Genomic DNA, 16,499 nt, shown 5'->3' with positions numbered 1-16,499 from the left:
GCAGTTCTTGGATACAAACCTGCACTTCGACAAGAACCACGTATACTGGAAGTACCAGCCACGCTCGGAGAAAGACGTTTTGCCTTTTTCGTCTGCCCACTCCAAATTACTGAAACGAGGGATTGTGACGTCGTTGATGGGAGCCTCCCTAGACAAGTCGCGTAGGCATAACACGGGTGACAGCTTTCTTGATTAGGTGCGACGCCTTAAAACGGCGTGCTATCCAGAGCGTTTTTTGAAAAAAGATGCAGAAACACTGGTTTCAAATGTTAAAAAAAAAAAAAGAAACGGAGGAAAAGCGGCCGACCAGAGAAAGAAGACGAGACCAGTGGTAATCTCCTCCGTTCACGAGCTGTCCCACAGCCTAAAAAACACTCCGCGCAGTATATAAAATGCGCAACGTCATTTGTCTACGGAATACCTATGACTTGCGGAAAAGCGTATATAGGCAAAAGGGGAGGTTCATCAACGACAGGGCACACCAGCATGCTCTATCTGTTAGAAGTTCCCCCCCGGGTAATCTAGCAATTCACTGTGATAGGTGTCTCTGTGCGCCAAATCTTGACAAAACCAAAAAAAAATAAAAAATAGTAAAAAACTGCATTCGAGTAAAGGGCGAGGATAGCTGCGTAAGTGCACCGTCAGTGCACTTAAATAACTGAGAAAGAGTTTGCCTTTTGTGTCGGAAGCCTGAATTTGTGTACAAATAAATAGTAAGTGTGTTCCAATAAACGTTCAGTTGTAGGTTAGCGCTTGGTCCTGCCTGGTCTTCATCGTGTCCTCGTTTTTTAGACGTTTTACAAGTTAAAAGGGAGCGTGAGCTATCGAAAAATTGGGTCAGAAGCGGGGATCAGACCAGCAACCTTCTACTACCCAGGACAACATTTCAACCTTGCAAGCTGACAAGACGCGCAACGTTAAGAGTATTCGAAACTGACAGTACACAGAGAGCTGGTCGAAAAATTGAGTTCGTCGAAACCTGTGAACGGGACGGTGTAATCGGTTAAGGCGTCTTTCCGGATCCTGCTCCGGGCGGCCCGTCCGGCCCACGTTTCGCGGATGGATTCCGCAAAGGGACCGTGGAGCCTTGTTCGTGGAGCAAGGCTCCACGAACCAGCCAATCCGGCGTGAGCGCCGTTGCTAGGGTTTGTACCACCCGCGCGTTAAAAATATGGCCCCGCGGGTCGGGGGCCAGTGCCCTTGGTATTCCTTGGGCGCCGCCGGCCAGTTTTTGCCCTGCCCAGTGGCGGCCGTTTCAGGGGGGGGGGGGGGGGGGGGGGCAAAACACATGCCTTGCCCCCCCCATTCCGAGAATTGGGGGGGGGGGGGGGGGCAAGCGCCCCCCTTGCCCCACGGTTGGCACGCCCATGCTCCTTGGTACGGGCTGTCGCCCTTTCCGGGGTGCCACAACTCTCTTAAGCCAAAAAAATAAATAATAATAATAATTATTATTATTATTATTATTATTATTACTGCGTGGTGGACAATTATGACCCCAGGCTAGCGGTTGTACTGAACTGGCGAAATTTCTCATCTACAGCTGGGAAACACGTCGCCCGTTGAGGCAGACTAATACCTCTGTCAGACGGGCACGTTAAATGACATTTAAGCAAAATGACATTACAGCTTGGCCAATACCCGTGCTTCAAACGCCACGCCGCGCGTGAACGCGCCACGTGCAGAACCAGGATCACGAGCTGATTCGCCGAGCGGTGAATGACATTCGATCAAAATGACATTTACTTTCCCGTCCGACAGGGATGTAAGTTTTAGGCTGTATAAACATACACACCACAATTATTATTACTATTTCACAGTTTTCTCTGGTTTGGAGTGCATGCTTGTTTATTCTACCATTGAGTATGGACGCGAAAACCTCACGTTCGACGTGTTTTCAGTCAGCAAGAGTTATACCTTTTTAGTCTCGCGTCGCTAAAACGGCCTAAATTAGTCATGTCACATTTTTAGAGCACGGGACCACCGCTAGTGGCTGTTTCGCGGCTTGTGGTTCGCCACGAGATGTTTGCCTATTAAAACCAATGAATGGCAATCTCTCCCAATACACGGCTCTGCCTCGGTAGGTAGCCGATCAGCGAAAGAAAGCAGATGACACGCAGACGAAATACGTCGGCAGCAAGAACGCCGACGTGTTACTACCGCGTTTTTTTTTTTTTTATACTTCAAGTTGTATTTTTATTATTTGCGTTTATTTTGAAACCAAAGGTACACTACAAAAAGATCATCTTCAGTTTAGTAAATCACTGTCATCGCAACCAGGAAACATAAATCAATCTGGACCCGCGTGATGTAGTGATCGGCGCACTGTACATATTAAACCTGATGAACTGTTGTTCACAAAACCACTTGCATTCATGGTCGCCATATTAGATCACATAATGTAAAGACGAATAAGTCTTAAGATAGGAAGTGTATTGCGTACTTTAGCGAGTTTTGGAATAGCTTACGAAAAAGCTTTGTGTACGCGAAGAAATGACGTCATCGTAACTGCGTACTTGCCTAACCCAAACCGCGTTTCGAAATTGCGGAGACGCGCTATTCATTTGCGTACAAATTTTTTTTTGCGTAAGGTATTTTCGACCTTACCATTACGTATATGTGTAAGTTCGCTCGAGAACTAACCTTTGGGAAAATGGCGCCCCAGAAATTTCCTGGAAGTACACCCTCGAGGAGCTCTAGAAACGCTCCGAGGAACCGTGTGAAGCTCCCTTCGAGAGTTTGTTTTGAACGAGAGCTCGTTTCTGGGTCCTGTAAGCGATAGAAATAAACGTATAGATAAGTTTAATGCTGAGTGTGAAAAAAAAAAAGTTTCGTAAAATGTCTCATAAGGATTTGTAAATTTGAACGTCTTATGTTGACGGCTATAAATTTTGCTATGTACACAACCGAACATCTTTCCAACCTTTTTTTTCCCTTTCTTCTCTCTACTGACTGGATAAAACACACTTTCCTGAATTCAACCGGATAATATTTAGGCACTGGTTTAAGCGCGAGTTTATACATTTTTTTTTTTTTTTTATTGTTGCCACATTTTTGCGCGTGGGCAGAAAAACAACTCCTTTCTGGTTCAATACTTCCTCGAGAGCCTTCATCACCGTAACGCCATTTATTAACGTTAATATTCAGTTTAACATGATTAATTTTCACCCTCCTGTGGATCTTACTCTCGGTGTATATTACGGACAAGTTACCAAAACTCGGTCACAGAGCAGACTGAATTTCTGTTTAAAGGGGCCATGAAACGAATTTTGGGTTGGGATGAATGATTTTAAATTGGGACTTTACTAATCGCATATCGTTTAGTTGGCCAAAAGAAAGAGGCTAGAAAGTCAAAAGCCAGCTTTTCGGTACGAACATTTGAAAATATAGCGGACTATTTTGTACCTTCTTGCCTTCGAAAGCTCTCCGCCTCTTCACTATGATACATCCGCGGTTCCAAAAGCGCGTCACCGGCGCCAAACTGACGTCAGCAGAGCCCAGCTCACGCGTTGGACACGAGAATTGCGTCACTCGGACGCATGCGCTCGTCAACAATCAATCCGTCGACGAATATTTGGATTCGCGTTCGTTGCCAATGAGTGCCCTGCCGGAACTTATTGTCACTGGGGAATAACAAGTTCTATGGTGGTGCATAAAAAGCACGGTGGAAGCTAGGAGTCATCGCACCGGTGCCGAAGGAATGTCACGACCACGTGATTTCACAATTCTCATTTGAGTTGAGGATTAAAGCTAAGGAGGAAAAAGTAAGAAAATCGTTTCATGACCCCTTTAACCACCTCGGAGGTTAAGCGCCGGCCTGCTGATTGCAGTTGGCGGGTTCGAATCCCAACGAAGGATTTCGGTTCCGTGCAGAAAGATTCCCAGGAGGCCAAAATATTCCTCCAATACCCGGCTGGGGCGTGCCAAATGCTGTTCCTTAACTCAACACGTTAAAAAAAAATTTTTTTTTTTGATTGACCACTTTTTTTTTATCGTAAACAAACGTTGTCCAAGCTCGTTTAGTTTGATTCGAAGGCGGTATGGGCAGGTAGTTGCAAAGTTCAAATAAGCGTGACATTTGATATTAAAAATTCAGGAGAATAATATAGAATACGTTGGTCGTACCACTTTCACTTACGTAAATTTATAACCATATCAGTTCAACTTTGCTTGATTAATCTCAGTTCATTAATTCAACGTTTTGTTATGCGTAGGGTAACGACAGAGCTTTTTCACATCTATCAATCCCCAAATACACTGATATATTGTCACACATTTTTCTCAAGCACAAGAAGAGAAAAAGGTGACTATATTAGTTTTATTTTTTACTAGTTTGGTTTGTAAAAATTTAACATCATACTTACGGTGTAATTTCAAATGAAATTATATTTACATAAGCATATATTTAAATGTTTACGCAACAAATATGATAAACCACTTTTTCCTGGTCCCAAATAATATACCTATATTAGAAATTTCAGCCGTAATTTTATTGTCAACTGAGAAATTTCTAGACTGTGAACACACACAGACATGGGAGCGCACACAAAAGAAGTCTGCCAATCGGTAGCTAGTTTCTTCGGACACCTCCATGATAGTATGCAAGCAGTAACATTTTTTTGCTCTTAATGTTACGTGAATTTAGATCATTTGCACCCTCCTGTGGATCTGACTTTCAGTATATGACATAATAAGGGCATACATACAAGGATACTGAGCAGGCTGAGCCGCCCACAGTTTGGAACAAAAATTAACGTGGTCCAAGCCGTCTTTGTTTCATGGATTGGCAGCTGTGTCAGGTGGTCGAACCTTTGTATAAACGGGCTATGTGACTTCGAAGAGTCGAAGGTAAATGAAAAAACCAAGCTTCAAACTGGTTCAATTTACATGATATTTCTAGGTGTCTACTTTGCTTACTACATATATCTGAATCAACTTTGAACTTCTACAATTCATCACTACCCTCCAAAGTATTTGGAGACTTGGGCGGGGAGGGGGGGTGAGAGGGAGGGGGGAGGAAGGAGTAGACTTAGATGAAAAAAAGAGGACACACCCATGCCTTCCCTTTCCGACGTAGATACCTCATATATACCTTGCAGAGTTCGGTTTCAGTATCTTTTGGCTAAGCTCTCAGCATGTTCGTCTTTATTAGGACTGGCGATTAGAATCGCCAAAAAAATTGTTATCGTGAGGGATTTTTTTTTTCTCCCGTACCGTATAAAACTTACGCCTGACTGCGAGGCGACAGACACGTGCGTGCGGGCCAGAGCGATGTCGATGGACAGTCCCGTCAGAAGTTGCAGAACTTAAACAAAAAAATATATGTACATAAATTGTACATCCATTGTGTGGACTAAAATCCTTTTTTAGGTTGAGACACTAGGAGCCAAAGTCAGGAGGATTAAAAAAATACTCACGAAATAAACGATGGTAGAACTTCATTGTAGTCTCTTACACCGATAGAATAAAAAATACGGTCTGTTAAAAATGAGAGATTAGGTCAGGGCCGGAAAATGTGGAATGGTGTTATCTATCAGAAATTTTTATTATCTAAGACATTTGGCACGAGACAACGAAGGGACGGAGATGTTTATAAACACTTTGTGATGAGGTCAATGCAAGTTTGCCGTTAAACGGTAGTCACAGTCTATCGTGCATCAACCCTCAAGAACATCTTATCATAGATTCGAATACAAATATTTAAAACCGTAGCCCCTGTCCGGTTCTATCAGCCTGACTTGGAAGAGGTCACGGCGTGGACCTATACATATGATATTGTAAAACCAGCGTTCAGGGTGAGCTAATCTGATATTTTTGCTATTGCTTCTCATTTCCAAATCACCTCAGTATATACTCTAAAACAAGTACGTAAATTCACTTTCTTGTGAAACACGCAAACAACCAATCAGGGCGAAAAGCAGAAAGATCCCAGCGAAATACAAAGCTCAAAATATAACTTGATCTAAAACAATCGAAAACAAAAAAGACGAAGAGCACAGGGTTAATGAGCAGGTGAACCCAAGCTTCGAATTTCGCTAGAATCTTCCCCTTGATTGACTGGCTTGTGTTTTGCCAAAAATCAATCTGCTGTCCTTTTTTTACGTAGGTAAAACATTACGTTCAGTTGATTTGAAATTGTAAGGTGGTACGATTGATGTGCCGTCAAGTTTCACTTTTTAACCGAGAGCCAGGTTATGAGTCACAAGCCTCAAATCTCGTGCCCCCAACTGCACACGTAAGTCCCATGGCAAAGATCCCCGTTGAAGTGAATGTAAATCACGTAAAAAATTCACATGCATGAAAAGAGGACAAACTAAAGTCTTATGACGAAGTGCGTCATCTTTTACAACTATATGCAGCCAAGAAAAAGCTTCGTCATGCTTGTGGCTCCCATACTCCACAGCTTTTGTTGCTGAACATTCAGGGAGATGTTTGTACCTAAAAGATACAGAGTGCGCCAGTCACCTATAAACTTTAAAAAAATGCAGATTCATCTTTTATGTGAAGTTGAAATAATGCAGCGAATGACACGTGGCCTTTCAAGATGACGCGCCACCTCTTCGTATTGTCTCACAATGAACAATAGCGGAACGGCAGCAATACTTATCAGCGAAAATGTATACAATGTGGATTTTGAAACTAAGAAATAAAACTAAAAACCAACGTCAAAAAAAAAGTTCTTTTTTATTTAGGTTAGTAAGATAGGCTTTTACGAAAAGCAAATACGTGCACGTTTTTGCCAGTATGGGCCTTGCCAGTCCGAAACTACTCACGCAAAAAAGTTTTGATGCATTTAGCATACCAGCGCCTGCCACAATAAAGTTTAAAAGGTGGTAAGTATCCTCAATATAAATGTATTACAATAAAAAAGTGAGCGTACTTAGAGATAACGGGTTCAACAACTTGAACGACAGCGTGGTTCGTCGAGAAGATTTTAACCTACCTCGATTGAACACAGGTCCTCGAAACCTGTGCTTCCACCGTTGGTATCTGCCAGGATGAAACTGCGCGATTATGTAAGCGGCGATATGTTCGAGGCTTAGTCAGAAAAATACGTGCCATCTGCTTCTGCTGCACAACCAACGATGAATATATTAGAGAGGAAACATTAAGAGCAATGAACCTTATATATTTGCTTTTTGTTCTTGTTTTCTTCTGGAGATTAATGCGCTGAAAAAAAGAAAAGTCCGAGTGCTGTGGATTTTTTTTTTCTACTCACTAGCCTATTACTCAACCACTTTGAAGCTTCTATTACTTTTTTATTGCTGTTTTGTGCTTCATAAAAACTCAACCCCTCCCACTGAAGAAAAAAGAAAAGAAGAAACCGTTTGTACTCAAGTACAGGTTTTAGCACTCTGGAGTATTAACACGTTACTAGCAACGCTTTACAGTAACTTCTTTAACGTCGAAACAGCAAGACGTGCTAATTCATAATTAAAAAAATAACGGAAAAAGTAACGCAAGTTACTTTTTATGGGTAACGGTAACAGTAGCGCGTTTTTTTTATTTTTATTATTTTTATTTTGAGGTAATGTAGGACGGTAACGTGTACCCTTTATTTGCAAGTAACGAGTACCGTATTTCGTTGCTTTTTTTTTGGTAACACCTACAACATTGTCTGCATTGCCATGTCGCTCCTCCCTTTAACTTTAAACAGAGAATTCTAGTAATAATATTTAAAAAAAAAAAGATTCTTTTTTTAGGAGGGTGTTTAGGTAGTGAAAGGTTATTCTGCCTTCAGGTTGTGGGAGCCGAGGATGAAAGACGAGGCAGAGAGCACGTGACAGGCGGCCGGCGGAGAAGGCACGAGCTGGGCGAGACATTGCGAGCTGAGCGAGGCTGGTAGCTGGACAAGGAACGTTGAAGCCAAGCTGCCTGGCCTAGGCCTGGCCTGGCCCATAACGAACCCCGGAGCGGTCCACCAGCGAGGTCTGGAGCAAGACCGGTGGAAACGGCGAGCCCGGGCCATATGACCTGGGCTATGACGATCCCGGGGTGGTTCCGCAGCGAGACTCGGGCATTGATAGCCCGGGACAGCCAGCCTACGCAGCGCTGACGTGGGAAAGGCGATCCGCAGGCCTGGACACGGACCCCGACTGTGAGCTCTGATCGACGGGCGACAAGAAGGGTCGACGGGCCCGGACTACCGGCTCTCGGCGACCGGCAACCGAGAGGTACAGTAAACCCGTTCGCTGTCTTCTCGTTGCTGTATGTCACTCCCTGGGTGACGGGCGGAGCGCATACCGATCGGGTGGTGATTATTAGTATAGAGGGACCTCCCCCATAAAGAAACCCATATTAAAATGGCACATCCAACGGGGGGCCCCTTCGGTATGCCTCTGCTTCTAATCGTCCCCAGGGAGTCCCATGGATTCGTTGAGCGGGTTGTTCACTAAAGCTAACGATGCCCGTTGAGACAAAGTATTTCGGAATTTCGGTGACTTGTCTCACAGCAGAGCTCAGCAGGTGTCTCCTCGAATCGAGTACTTAAAGGTCTCGAAGGACGAGGTTGCGGACGTGCTTTCTCCGGTTCCCCAGAATAGTGGTTGGCAGATGGTGACGCAACCGGGGGGAACACGAGGAGCGCTGTTAAGATGTAAGAAAGTCGTTTTCGGAGGCAGAGGAGAGACACGGCAGGTTCGCTGGAAGGCAGGATAGCGACTGGAAGGAGGAAAAACAGCCAGGGCTTATTGCATATTTAGGATTTAGGCTTGGAGTGATGCGGTGAGCCAGAAAGCGCTTGTCGAGGCCCGGGGTGCAGATGGGTTTTTGTCAGTGGTGTCGGAAAGATTGCGGGAATTGCAGTCGGCACCGAGAACACTGGCGGACGAGATTGTCAGCGGGTGTTGGATAAACTGGCGTAAATTGCAGTTGACACCAGGAACGCTGGCAGCCGAGTTAAGGAGCAGTATGATTTGTAACCGCTGGGCCAAGACGGCTAGTTACTTCGCGTCACTCCAACCGACGAAAGGAAGAGGGACGACTCTCCCTTGAGGGGGTCGTTCCGAGAAAGCTACGAAATGTTTTATAGGACACTTTTTCGGCTTCACTCTGGCCGGTCGTGGCAGTGACAGCAAGACTTTTAATAAGTTATGTCGCGTCACGACCTGGCCGGGGATGAGGCGGTAGACATTTAGGTGGCTTGTAGTTGTCCAGCTTGCCTTGAGGCGTGAACGGTTTAAGCGGGCTTGCTCGCTGAGCTACCGCCCCTCCGAGGACCGAGCAGTCCCTAGAGCTCGTATGCACGTGGACGGAATGGGACGCTGACGCTTACATCGAGTAGCACATGGTATATGTAGCCGTTGCGGAATTGCGGGTATGGTATTTGGTCACCCCGCCACAGGCTTTGGATCCCTTCGCTTGCGCAAAAGATGGACTAGGTTTACGCCATCGTTACCTGTTCTGAAGGAAACTCACGCTTTGAGCAACGCAGCTAGTGGTTTTGCCGCATCGCTTGCTCCGAGGTGAGAAGGGCACCCAAGGTATAAAGACGCGAGCGTCGTGTCTTACTTCTAGGCTTACTCGGCGAGATACAAACGAGGAGGCTTGCCCGGTTCACATCGCTGACTTGAAAGGATACTGCCAACTTCGCGATGGGGAAGACGTATAGCATGAGGTTGCGGTAGGACACAAGAAATCCCCTGTTCTTGGCGACCCACGAGCGAGCTCTGAAATGCAGACTTGCTGAGTTGGCCGCATGGTACACGAACCCGTCGCAAGCTATGTGGCGGTAGAGGCTATGGCCACTGCCACATTCTGCGGCAGAGTTTTTGTTCACTGTGTGTTGTTTTTACAGTTTGCTCTGCGCAGAATAGCTTCTTGGAAAGACGGCCGTACACAGACGGCGTAACCCAGAAAGCCCACCGGGAGGGAAGACGGGACCATTCGTTTTCCCAAGTGCTCAGGGTGGCTGACAGTTGTTCGGCCTGACGAACGGTTCAGGCGGGCAGTTCTAAGCCCGCTGTGACCTCTAAGCGGAACGGGGCAAGTCCGTCTGCGTCGGCCGGACCAGCTTAGAGCAAGCCCCCTGCCGCATCGCGGTGAGTGCGACAGCGAGCGACAGACAGGTCGGCATTGTCTGCCGGCTTCGCTAGCCACCACCACCTACGCCGCTTTCGTACGCTGCAACGTGGCCACTCCGGCAAGAGCAACGGCGGCCGCCCATGAAGCCCAGCGGCTCCCTGAGGCCCATGAAGTCCCCCGAAGTCCGGGCCTTGAGGGGGGGAGAGTGTGGAAGCCGAGGATGAAAGACGAGGCAGAGAGCACGTGACAGGCGGCCGGCGGAGAAGACACGAGCTGGCGCGAGACAGTGCGAGCTGAGCGAGTCTGGTAGCTGGACAAGGAACGTCGAAGCCAAGCTGCCCGGCCTAGGCCTGGCCTGGCCCATAACGAACCCCGGAGCGGTCCACCAGCGAGGTCTGGAGCAAGACCGGTGGAAACGGCGAGCCCGGGCCTAATGATCTGGGCTATGACGATCCTGGGGTGGTTCCGCAGCGAGACTCGGGCATTGATAGCCCTGGACAGCCAGCCTACGCAGCGATGACGTGGGAAAGGCGATCCGCAGGCCTGGACACGGACCCCGACTGTGAGCTCTGATCGACGGGCGACAACAAGGGTCGACGGACCCGGACTACCGGCTCTCGACGACCGGCAACCGAGAGGTACAGTAAACCCGTTCGCTGTCTTCTCGTTGCAGTGTGTAACTCCCTGGGTGACGGGCGGAGCGCATACCGATCGGGCGACGATTATTAGTAGAGGGATCTCCGTAAAGAACCCCACAAGGTGTCGAGAGGATTTCCGCCGTAGATGAGATATTTTGCCAGTGCAGTACGACCGCTACCCTGGAGTTCTTAACGTGCGTCACGCTGTAGTGATTACACGAACGCGTAATGGGACGATCCACATTCAGATCAAAACGGGCAGGGTAGGGGGTCAAACCCAGGATTCCTCGGTTCTGTAGCGCGAGCTTCCGTGAGCTTCCGTGAGCACCGCCGGCTTGTGCACTCAGGCTCGCCAACAAAATTTACTTCAACCTCTCCACACACGTTTTCGACTGCGTTATTAAATCTGGCTTCCTCCGTTTCCGCTCTCAAAAAAAAAAAAGAAGAAGAAGAAGAAAACTGTTTGATCTTTAATATTCGCATTGAATTCCCAAAGGCTTAAACAATAGATTAAGTTTCGGCGACTAGGACTTCCGCTGTCTTGTTTTCTAAACACCCACCCCCCTTCCCCTTTACCTTTTCGCTTGCTCCCTGACCTTGCCCCTTTGTTTGGCCTTGGCGTTTACGGTACGTCCTTCCGAACTTCGTCTCTCCCTGCGGTTGTTCGCTCTGGGTGTTGACTCTTGTTTTGCAGTTTCTTCCTTCTTATATATTGAGATTATCTGAACCTTTGGCGTCGCTTTCCGACTGCGGCGCTCGTTTTGTCCATTTCATGTTCCGTGTACGAAGGACGTGTCCGAAACGTCGCTCCAGTTCTGTTGACTCCAAAGCACAAGAGTTTCCGCCAACGGTTTCGAATTCGACACCGACGACTTATGGAGGGGCAGCTCTCGACACCTTGAACATTCAGCAGTTCAAGATTTACTCAACGCGATGAAATCTGCCTGCAAGGACGGCCCGCCTACAATCAACGAATAAGAAGTGCCAGGCGACCATCTAACGACCACCAGACTCTAACGCTCGTAAGCAGCGACTCCAAGCAAGAATCGACACGTCAGCTCCACAAGCCGCTACTCGAACATAATTTTTTTGAAAGGCGAGCACGTAGAGAGGTCTCCTGCATGCCAAATATTTTGGTGCAAAAGCAGGCTTCAATTCAAGCAGACGTAACGTCAGTTTATTTTGACTTTGAACCCTTTCCAATTTTATAATCAACAACTCGAAACATCCTCAGCGCGTGAGCCTTCCTTATGAAAAAGATTTCAAAACGATGATATTTAAATAGCAAAAAAACGGAAGATTAAAGTGCAACAAAATATAAGTCCTGTCAGCGACCTGGGAGTTGCCGCTGTTCAGAAAGTGCGAAATTTCGAGGCAGCTCTTCAAGTGCAAGAACACTTCTTGCGTCTAAACTCAGAACTGCTTCTGTCGGTTTAGAAACGACGTGGAAAACGTGGCAATGGAGTGCGGGTCACTGCTTGACAGTTTTCAGGCGGCAGAGGGCACCGTGAAAACGATAAACGCGATCATCGGTGCCCCCTGAATGCTACCGCCGCTAAAATCACCAAGCGCTTTACGGAAACTCAAGCGACTGTCTTACGCAAAGCAAAGGGACATCGAGATCACCATAGCTGTCATAAAACGAATTCGAACGGGAATCCGTGCTGCGCACTGTCGCGAAGTTATGCTTCCGCGGCTTTGTTGCTTTATGGTGAATTCCGCCGCAGATCTCGACCGCTCCAAAAGCGCGCATATTTCGCTCGTAGATCTGGCTCGAGCTGGTCATCTTCATCTTGCAGCACCCGCTGAACGGAGCGCCTCAAACCCCGCTGAACTTGCTCTACGCAATTTCACAGATGTTTCCGGAACTGGACACAGCTCCCAACGTCGTCATCTTCTAAATCGGCAGTGCACATGCGCGGTGAGGTTGGCGAGGTCGGCGGGCCGGCCGGCGTGCCACGGTCGGGTCGTCTAGTTGAATCTGTTCGGGTGCGTCGGTTGTTTACGTGGGATTGTGACGGCTTGAACGCTTCTACCTCGCGTAGATCAGGGACATGAACTGAGACTGTGGAGCGTGGTAAATCGTAAGCGCTGACATCTGTGATCGTGAGAGGAAGAACGAGAAAAAGAACGACAGAAAAGCCGTAGGCAGACTCAAGGTCAGGCCTGTTCATTCTGCAGCCAATGATTGTTTACCCTTTTACACTGCATTCCGCCGACGTTTTCCAGTACAATAAAGCAAGAAGAAAACAGGCAACGACCGTGCAAGTGATGATTTGTTACCCCTCTGTTTATTAAAGTCGTACCAAAAATCTTAACTCCACCGCTGGCAATCGCTGTGCGTGCACCGCCGCTTCGAGGTGGCCGAAAGGTATATAACGATGCCGAACGCGGACGTCTTGTTCGTTATTTGTGACATGAGCGCCGTTCAACGTATAAGTTCGCCCGGCCTGTGTCGGTTGTTATTTCTGCAGCTAAGCAGTGACAGTCGTCACTGGTCGTCGGAAAGATCAGTTGGCTGAGGCGTTGGTGGGCCAGGTTCGAGCAGCGGCCATTTTGAACGGCGGAGGGAGAAGCGGTGGGGAGGGGTGTGGGGGAGGTCGCTCCAAAAGTTCGTGTTTATCTTCCCCTCGTGGACTTGGAGCGGGTCCCACGGAGCGGAATTTCGCCTCCCTCGCGGATTTTGGAAAGCGCTCCGGATCTACGAGTGGAATTCACCATTGGTTCTACATTGTTTTGGCGCCCCTTCCCGGTTCCCCCAGTGTAGTAGGCGGCTGGTCACAGCCGCGAGGCGGATAAGGGCTTTTTTTCTCGACGTGGTTCAAGAAGGTGTCAAGTGACATGGTCCTTGCGCCGTTCTGCATGAAGCTCCGGCCGTCGGCAGCAGAAAAGAGTCAGGCTCAAGGAATTTGTGAATGGTTTCCACGTGTTTAGTGAAGCTTGCAAATTTTTGGTGCTAAATAAAATTGTTTTGTTGTTTACGTACTTGCGTACTTCCGTTACATACTTGTGAACATCCGTGCTCTTGTGATAGCGGCTTGGAATGTGATTTGTCTTATTTTAACTGATCTTGTGAACTTTGTCCGAAATTTGTTTTGTTTTGTGTATCCGCTTGTGTTGGCCTGCTCATGTTTTCTTTAGGCTCCGAGCCTTTTGATTGGTGCTAAGAGAACTCTCTGGGATAACTTGCCTGGATGGCTCCAGAGTTCTGCTAAACACAGTATAAGCGGCTGCCAGAAGCCCGCAAATATGGCGAAGGCTTCGAAGCACTTCTACGTCTTTCCTTCTGCTACACTTTCTCTCTTTCCCGCAAAGATGTCGCGCCCGGATACCATGCCGTGAACATCACCCGGCCCCCGTTCGGCTGTGGAGTCTGCCACCCCCTGGCTCGGAAACTTGGGAACCCTTACGACTATGGAGGAGTTCGGCTTGCCAGCATTTGTGTGGACTCTTGTTTGTCGAGTTCAGCTGTGGTCGGGACACCGCTGAGGTTTGGGCAAGGAGGACGGCAGGGGAAGTCGCCAGAGGTTAGGATCAGTACCACCAAAAGCTTAATGACAAATTATATAATGTGCAAAGTGATCTAAAAGGCATATGGTCACTTCCACGTGTTTCAATATCTGTGAGCCAAATAGCTTGAGATGCAAGAACTAAGGAGACAATTGTCAAATCCAGGCAATTGCTACTCTCTCCACCCCGTAGGTATGAAGGACTCCGATCATTTAATGGGGATGCATGATAGGTATGTGCTATGTCAGCAAGGCACCTACCCCGAGATTTGTGCGAAGGCTGCTTCACATGTAATGGTGTACGTTGAAATCTTCTGTAGTTTGTGGGTCGCCTATCAATATCGCCCGATCAGGCCGAGTTCCATTCGCCCCAAGGAAGTCACACGAGGGGCGCTATCATAGACAAACACTTTATGAATACTCAAATTGTGCCGTCGATGATGTGGAAGGGCAAGGTTGCCCTGTGGTCCGGGTCTTTCCTGGGCTCGTTCAGCACCACCTCTTTCGTTTGTCACGGCCCTTCAAACTCTGTCCACGCGCACCTACCCCGAGCGTCCCTTTTTCTTCTTCCTCGCCACTCACGGGGCCGTCCATCCACGTTCAGCGAGGCTCGTTGTCTCCCACACTCCCCTCCCCTCAAGCCTCAAACTCCGGGGGGGTCCGGAGCATCCGGAGTCCCTGGACTGAGTCACTGGACTCCAAGTTGCCCATCTCCGCCTTGCTGGTGGCGGTGGACGTGCATCAGGTGATCGGTGAACTCCTGGTGGGGGGACTTGATGAGCTCTCGCTCCCGCCACAGGTCCGGGGTCAGGTAGCTGTACGTCTGCTGGATGGCCAATTAGGTGGTCTTGGCAAAGTTGACCAGCGTGGCCGTCGAGACGCGAGCCGAGGTGTAGCAGTCCTCGATGCCCGCCATGTGCAGCAGCTTCTTGGGCACTGGGGCGGACACGATGCTTGTGCCGCGGGGCGCCGGATCAGCCGCATCAGCACGCACCTTGCAGGGTACGGTGTGGCGCTTTCCGCTCTTGTTTCCCCAATAGCCGCTACGGACGGGGATGACGCACAGCTAGGCCAGGATGATGGCTTGAAGGATGGCCGTGGCCACCTCTTTGGAGCACTTGGCAGGACTGGCACCTCTTTGGAGCTCTTGGAGCACTGGCTGTTGAAGTCCCCAATGGCCACAAAGGCCTTGAAGCGGGTGCGCTGGCCGGCACGCGTCTGCTTCTGCACCGGCATGATCTTCAGCACCTCGTCCTTCAGCGTGTCCCTGGGACTCTCCGGTCCTCCGCGTCTCCGCCGCCCTGCCTTCATTGACGTGGTCGACGTCGGCATTGCTCACCCCGTCTCTGCCAACCAGGTTGACCACCCTGACGGTTGGTCCGTCTTGCTCCTTGCTAACCGGGTTGACCACCCTGTCGGTTGGTCTGGCCATTCCCCCCTCCAACCGGGTTGACCACCCTGTCGGCTTGTCTGGCCATTCTCTTGACGAACGGGTTGGCCACTCGGTGCGTTGGGCTGACTGGTCTTCTGCCGGAAGGGTTGACCACCCTGGGAGTTGGGCCGGCTGGCTCAGCCGGTATCCCGGGAAGTGGAAAGTCGCCTTCCCGGATGGCGCCGCCCATTCTGGTTCCTCCGGGGGGCATTTCTGGACAGAACAAGCTCTATTAACATCTTGCAAAGATTAGATCAAGTTCTAGGCCGCAGATTATAGCGCCGCGCAGAGCACCTATCGGATCTCTCACCGACGGGTTCGCGCATTGTTCGGCTACCGCGCTTAGGCCGCGTTGCCGGTCGCACGCGAGAGTCATGCGAAACGGAGGATTCCTCGTTTTGTTCTCGTTCACCGTCATCCCGATGACGAAGATGGTACTTTTTCAGGTCTGTGATGTGGACCGAGCCAGACTCCTCGCTCGCATTTTCCTGAGCGAGCCTGTAGGTAAGACGTGACAGTCGTGCCTTTACCACGTAGGGCCCTTCCCACTTCGGAGCAAGTGAGGCTGCGAATCCGCTCGCTGAATTGCTCAAAGGATGGGTTCTCCTGAGGACCAAGTCCCCCACCTTGTACTTCAGGTGACGATGAGTCTTATCGTACTGGGCCGCCTCTTCGATCCTTGCAGCAACGAGGCTCTCTCTGGCGTCGTGCAACGCATTCAAAAGGCGAACTTTCAACTCCGCCGCGTATTTACAGAGTGGGCGTTCTGTCGAACCTTGGTTATTTCGTAACCCGTTCTCCAGCGGAGACGATAGCTCCTTACCCAAGTTTAGAAGCGCAGGCGTTAACCCAGTCGATCTGTTCACGGTCGTCCGGATTGCAAAACCCATCTCGACAATG

General features: G+C 48.9%; 1 protein-coding gene and 1 pseudogene across 1 annotated transcript in view; both read right to left on the bottom strand.

Moving 5' to 3' along the window:
- LOC115322218 (pancreatic lipase-related protein 2-like) overlaps positions 1-3,021 on the bottom strand; it is a 42,526-nt gene extending 39,505 nt beyond the window's left edge. Inside the window, exons 1-2 of the mRNA XM_042292543.1 lie at positions 2,965-3,021; positions 2,641-2,766 (exon numbers count right to left, since the gene is read on the bottom strand). Of these exons, the coding sequence (XP_042148477.1) occupies positions 2,641-2,766; positions 2,965-3,021 (183 nt within the window). The remainder of the gene's footprint in view (positions 1-2,640; positions 2,767-2,964) is intronic.
- Positions 3,022-14,855: 11,834 nt separating this feature from the next.
- LOC115309496 lies at positions 14,856-15,633 on the bottom strand (annotated as a pseudogene).
- Between the last annotated feature and the right edge of the window lie 866 nt (positions 15,634-16,499).

This window comes from Ixodes scapularis, unplaced genomic scaffold, assembly GCF_016920785.2.
Source record: "Ixodes scapularis isolate PalLabHiFi unplaced genomic scaffold, ASM1692078v2 PGA_scaffold3__209_contigs__length_174095766, whole genome shotgun sequence".
In the NCBI taxonomy this organism is placed as follows: Eukaryota; Metazoa; Arthropoda; class Arachnida; order Ixodida; family Ixodidae; genus Ixodes; species Ixodes scapularis.
Note: the sequence above shows the minus strand (reverse complement) of the source record. Positions and strands in the feature narration are given on the sequence as shown.